The sequence below is a fragment of the Helicoverpa armigera genome, chromosome 27, assembly GCF_030705265.1.
Source record: "Helicoverpa armigera isolate CAAS_96S chromosome 27, ASM3070526v1, whole genome shotgun sequence".
NCBI lineage: Eukaryota > Metazoa > Arthropoda > Insecta > Lepidoptera > Noctuidae > Helicoverpa > Helicoverpa armigera.
In genome coordinates this window covers 2,350,508-2,356,366 of record NC_087146.1, presented here as the reverse complement: position 1 = coordinate 2,356,366, position 5,859 = coordinate 2,350,508, and the positions used below count along the sequence as shown (strand labels likewise).

Sequence of the window (5,859 nt, the reverse complement as noted above, 5' to 3'; positions counted from 1 at the left end):
ACCTATAGTAGCAGAGAGTCTAGAACCCGTCTAAACGTATTCTTGTTTCTGAAATTCCTGTTTCTCGCCACATCGTAAATACAGTCCACTCGCCCAGACGTCCAAGAACCAGCGACCGACGGGGCGTCAACGTCTCGAAGCCACCCCATAGTACCTGCTTCTGAGCTACGTCCGTCCCGCACATCCGTTTGGTCCTTGCGACCCGGATCGCCTGGGAAGCGAGCCAGGAACTTCAGCTGAAGATACTGAAGAGTTGTAAACAGCGAGTATGCCTGTGACAAGATCGCAAGGAAGAGCCGCTCAAGCCTGGATCATCGACGCCAGACCGGGCCGCCGCACACCCCCCATAGTGCACGACCAGCCGCCGTTCTCTCCAACCACCACCGAGGGAGTGAGCAGCCCCCTCCCCGAGGGGTGAAGACCCTGCCCCGCAGCTGAGAGGGAAGTGAGGCGCCGCCCTGCCCCCTGCCCCGCAAGGTGAAGACCGACCGCGCCCCCTACCCCGCGAGGGGTGAAGAGCGACCAGCGCCGTCGTCGTTGATGCAGACTGAAGCGTCGTCATCACTGAGGCCGCCTGGAACCAGTGCTGAAGAATATAGTTCAGGAGGAACACTGAAGGCTTGCGACAAGACATACAACCGAGCTGTACCGTTGACTACCCGGGTTGACGCCCGTACCGAACTTAAGGCACCGTCGCACAGATCGACGGCATCAAATAGAAAAATTAGAAATGCGCGTGAAGACTTATTGAAGATTAAGTTGGAGCTAGCGCAAATAGCACTTCAGAGGGCCGAGGAAGAATCGGACGACGATTATATGGATGATAGAAATTCCAATGAAGAGTACATTCGTTCCTGGCTGGAGGAAGCTCCGGAACCAGACCCGCAGGACGCCGCCGCTGAGGGAGGACATAGACCACCAGATACCCTGGACCTGCCCGAGCCCCCCCCCTCCGCGGTTATAGTGAATCCGGTCCTGCGTGGAATAAGTACTGCTCCTGGAAGAGACGCCGCCGCCGAGGGAGGACATAGACTGCGGGGTACCCTGGACAAGCCAGAGCCCCCCCCCTCGAAGACCATAGATACTGAAGCCCTTCCATCAATGAAGAAACCAGTTGAAGATACCGCAGGGGGTGAAGGGCTCCGTCCGTTTATCACGGAACTCACCTCCGCCATCGCATCGCTAGCCGGGAATAGAAGCGAAGAGAAACCGGTGTACCACAACCCTGCTGCATCGAAAGTCATCATGACGCTGCCGAACTTTAGTGGATTGCATACAGAATGGCTATCGTTCCGCGCCATCTATGAGACAACGCGACCATATTTCAACGATGTGGAGAATACGGCGAGGCTGAGAAGAAGCCTGCGAGGAAGAGCGCTTGACACAGTTAGTTCCGAGCTTATCGGCAACGCCAGGCCGGATGACATCATGAAGGAGTTGGAGCTTCAGTTTGGCCGCCCCGATTCAATAGCGCAAGCGGAGACAGACAGACTGCGCGGGCTGCCACGCTGCGGAGAAGCACCGAAGGACATCTGCACTTTCGCCAGCCGTGTACGAAGTGGCATCGTCACACTGCGAGCGCTGAAAAAGGAACACTACCTCATGAACGCCGAGCTTATGCGCATCCTCACAGAGAAGCTGCCGAACTCGCTACGTGTACAGTGGTACAAGACATATACTGAGAAGTACCAGTCAACGCCGGACTTGGGTCTCTTCAGCGACTTCATCACCGAACAAGCTCGCTACTGCAGCGCGTTTGCACCGCCTGAAAACATCAGTGAAGCTACTGGACTTAGACGTGTGACGCAGAGAACACACACCACTATAGACAAGAAGCCCGCATCGAAGTGCCGCATCTGCGAGATGGATGGTCACCGATCGCTAGACTGCCACAAGTTCGTGAAGGCTTCTGCGGACAAGAAGTGGGAACTAGCCAAGCAGCACAACCTGTGCTTCCGCTGCCTCCGCCATCGTCAGCACGGACACAGATGTCAGAAGAAGAGATGTGGAATCGAGGGCTGCACAGCATCACACCATCATCTGCTTCACTACAAGAAGAAGGCGAGCACTACTGAAGTTGCACAAGAAGCGCAAGAAATAGTCGCAAGTTCACGCAACCACACAAATCAAGCGTTCCTGAAAATCGTTCCGGTGCAACTGTCCGGACCGGCGGGAGAAGTGCGCACCTACGCACTGCTGGATGACGGCTCAACCGTGTCACTGATTGACGAAGAGCTAGCAGACATGATCGGTGCAGAGGGACCAGTCGAGCCGATGAAAATAGGCGCCATCAGCGACGTGACTATCGACACGCCCACGTCGAAGAGAGTTGACCTCACGCTATCGACCTGCCATAGGAAGAAGATACCCTTCAGGGCGCGCACCATACCACGCCTGCACCTGTCGCCGCAGTCAATCAGCAAGGATGACATCGCTGACTGCAAGCACCTGTTCGACCTGGCAGATCAGCTGACGTATAACGCAGGGACGCCGAAGATTATCATCGGGCAAGACAACTGGCATCTGCTCCTAGCAACAGACATCAGAAGAGGGCCCCAGCATCAGCCGATAGCATCGTTAACTCCCTTGGGCTGGGTGCTGCACGGAGCCCGCACTAGGATTCTGGGACAGCAGGTGCACTACGTCAATCAGCTGAACGGCGCCGAGGAAAACATAGACAAGCAACTTCGTGAATACTTCGCACTCGAGTCACTCATCATCAACCCGTGTCGACCAGCTTCTGACCCGGAGAAGAGAGCGGAAGATATATTACAACGCAGTATAGTACAGTTGGAAGATGGACGTCTTCAGACTGCGTTGCTATGGAGGAGTGACGAGATACAGATGCCGGACAGCTACGCGACTGCGATGAATAGACTCGTATCAATAGAGAAAAAACTCGATAAGAATCCTGCTCTGAAGACTAGATATATAGCGCAGATGGATTCACTAATAGAAAAGGGCTACGCAGAGAAAGCGCCCCTTGAACGTACACCGGGAAGAACGTGGTACCTGCCGCACTTCGACGTCTTCAACCCTATGAAACCGGAGAAGCTTCGTATAGTTCACGACGCAGCAGCGAAGACAAGAGGGATGTCACTGAACGACTACCTGCTCACGGGTCCGGACTTGCTGCAGTCGCTGCCCGGCGTGATGATGCGATTCCGACGTCACCGCGTCGCCGTCTCCGGAGATATTACTGAAATGTTTATGCAGGTGAAAGTAAAGCCAGAAGACAGAGACGCTCTCCGATATCTGTGGCGAGGAGAGCGGCGGGAGGGGGCGCCGGAAGAGTACCGAATGACGTCAATAATATTCGGCGCAGCAAGTTCACCGTGTACAGCAATATTCGCTAAGAACTGGAATGCTAAACGCCATGCGAACGAACACCCAGAAGCAGTAGAAGCAATAGTCAAGAATCATTACATGGACGATTACCTGGATAGCTTCAGAAGTACAGAAGAGGCGACGCGCACAATCAAGATAGTACAAGAAATACATAGTAAAGCGCGCTTCGACCTAACGAAATGGGTATCCAACAGCGAAGAAGTGCTGCGTGAATTAGTACCGGGCCAAGAAACAACACAGATTGTTAATCTTGGAAATATAGAAAACACAGAGAAAGTACTCGGCGTGATATGGAAGCCACACACGGACGAGCTGAGCTTCAACTTAAAACTCGCGCGCCTACCTACTGGCCTGCTCGACAAGGAAACGCCCACCAAGAGAGAGGCGCTCAAGATAGTTATGTCGCTATACGACCCGCTGGGCCTCGCCTCACCTATAACAATCAGGGCGAAACAAATACTACAAGAAGCCTGGAGGCGGGGAGTCGACTGGGATCAACCTCTCGATGAAGAACTGTCAAGCCAGTGGAGGGCGTGGATAAGTCATCTCGAACAGCTGAAGAACGTAAACATACCGCGCTGTTATCCTGGGTACAGCGAGGCTACAGAAATACAAGTACACGTGTTCACCGACGCCAGTGAGAAGGCCTACGCTACAGCGGTGTACTGGAGGTCAACGACCCGTGACAACAACGTGCACGTCAGCCTCGTCATGGCGAAGGCGAAGGTGGCGCCGCTGAAGCTGCTGTCAATACCGCGCCTCGAGCTGCAAGCCGCGATGATGGGTACGCGCGTCGCAGCCGCAGTGATATATGAACACAACGTCAAGCCCGCCTCCGTGACCTACTGGAGCGACAGCAGAACCGTTCTGACATGGATAAGGAAAGGAGCCAGATCGTACAAGCCGTTCGTCGCACATCGATTGGCCGCCATAGAGGAAAATAGCAGAGTCGAAGAGTGGCGCTGGGTGCCTACAAAAAGCAACATAGCCGACGCCGCCACCCGCGACGTCCCGACGCACTTTCATACCGACCACGAGTGGTACCGCGGCCCTAAGTTCCTCTACGACGACCCATCGACATGGCCGACCGAGTCACCAGCTGACAGTCAACCGACAGGCGAGGAAAAAACAATCACGCTCATACAAGCGGGCGCAGCAAACCTCATAGACGTCGTTCCCGACCCCGCTCGATTTTCAAGATGGGAGCGATTGCTGCGCGCCACAGCCAGAGTACTACAGTTTATAGCGTTGTGTAAAAAACAACATACAGAAAAAACGTTCTACAAACGAACAAAGAAAAACAAAGAAAACGATCCTGATTGGTCGAGAGCGGTGCGAGCGCCCCGCGCGCCCGCCGAAGCTGCGCGCGCCCCAATATACACACGCAAGTTTATTATATTGGACGCGACATACATTCAAAGAGCAGAGAAGCTGTTAGTTCGTGTGGTGCAACAAGAAGCCTTTAAACAAGAAATAGCCAGTCTCGAGAGTAACGAAACAGTCGCAAGTAGTAGCCGACTGTACCCGCTGCGCATAGAACTAAACGACGGAGTTATAGTACTGCGAAGCCGCATAGCTGCTGTAGACAAAGTCGCTAAAAGCGTGAAGAGTCCACCTGTGTTAGACGGCGATCACCGTATTACACAGCTATATATAGATTGGACGCACCGTAGCCTACAACACAGCGGCACCGAGCTCGTCGTGAATGAGGTCAGACAGCACTACTGGATTGTGCGCCTGCGCCCGACAGTCAAGCAAGTTATCGCGCGCTGCCTGCACTGCCGCATACGTCGCGCGCGCGCCGACGCCGGCAACCGGCGACCACCCGAAGACACGCCTAGCTCATCACCGCAGGCCGTTCACATACACCGGGCTTGATTATTTCGGCCCGCTGTCAGTCACCGTCGGTCGTCAGCATCATAAGCGATACGTGGCGCTGTTCACGTGTCTCACAACAAGGGCGGTTCATCTCGAGATCGCGCACAGCCTCAGCGCGGACTCAGCTGTGTTGGCGCTGCGCAGGTTCGCAGCGCGGCTGCCCCACCGAAATCTACTCCGACAACGGCACCAACATGCACGGTGCTGACCGTGAGCTGCGTGAGGCCTGGCAGGAGGAGGCCAGCCGACGCGGCATCGCCTGGCGCTTCATCACGCCTTCCGCGCCTTTCATGGGAGGCGCCTGGGAGCGCTTAGTGCGGTGCGTTAAGACCGCGCTAGGCGCCACGCTGCACGAGCGCCACCCACGCGAGGAGGTCCTCGCGACGCTGCTCTGCGAGGTCGAGTACGTCGTCAACAGCCGGCCGCTCACCCACGTATCTGTGAGCGGCGACGACGACGAGTCCATCACACCGAACCATTTCCTGCTGGGCGGCTCGGCACGCCTGCCGAGCCCCGGCACGTTCGACGAGCGAGACATCGACAGCAAGAAGCACTGGCGGCGCGCCCAGATACTCGCCGACATGTTCTGGCGCCGCTGGGTGCGCGAGTACCTGCCCGAGCTCCAATACCGGC

At 55.7% G+C, this 5,859-nt stretch overlaps 1 protein-coding gene across 1 annotated transcript; it reads left to right on the top strand.

Annotated features, from left to right (window-relative positions):
* Positions 1 to 268: 268 nt before the first annotated feature.
* LOC135118860 (uncharacterized) lies at positions 269 to 5,226 on the top strand. Its single transcript, XM_064041917.1, has 2 exons — positions 269 to 391; positions 478 to 5,226. Exons 1-2 carry the CDS (start codon positions 269 to 271, stop codon positions 5,224 to 5,226), a joined length of 4,872 nt encoding a protein of 1,623 aa, XP_063897987.1.
* Positions 5,227 to 5,859: the final 633 nt, after the last annotated feature.

Bases quoted from the DNA above. Each gene is read 5' to 3' on its own strand.
- LOC135118860 (XM_064041917.1), top strand. From the start codon at position 269: ATGCCTGTGACAAGATCGCAAGGAAGAGCCGCTCAAGCCTGGATCATC. The intron at 392-477 runs GTGAGCAGCCCC...CTGCCCCGCAAG, and splicing joins CTCCAACCACCACCGAGGGA to GTGAAGACCGACCGCGCCCC.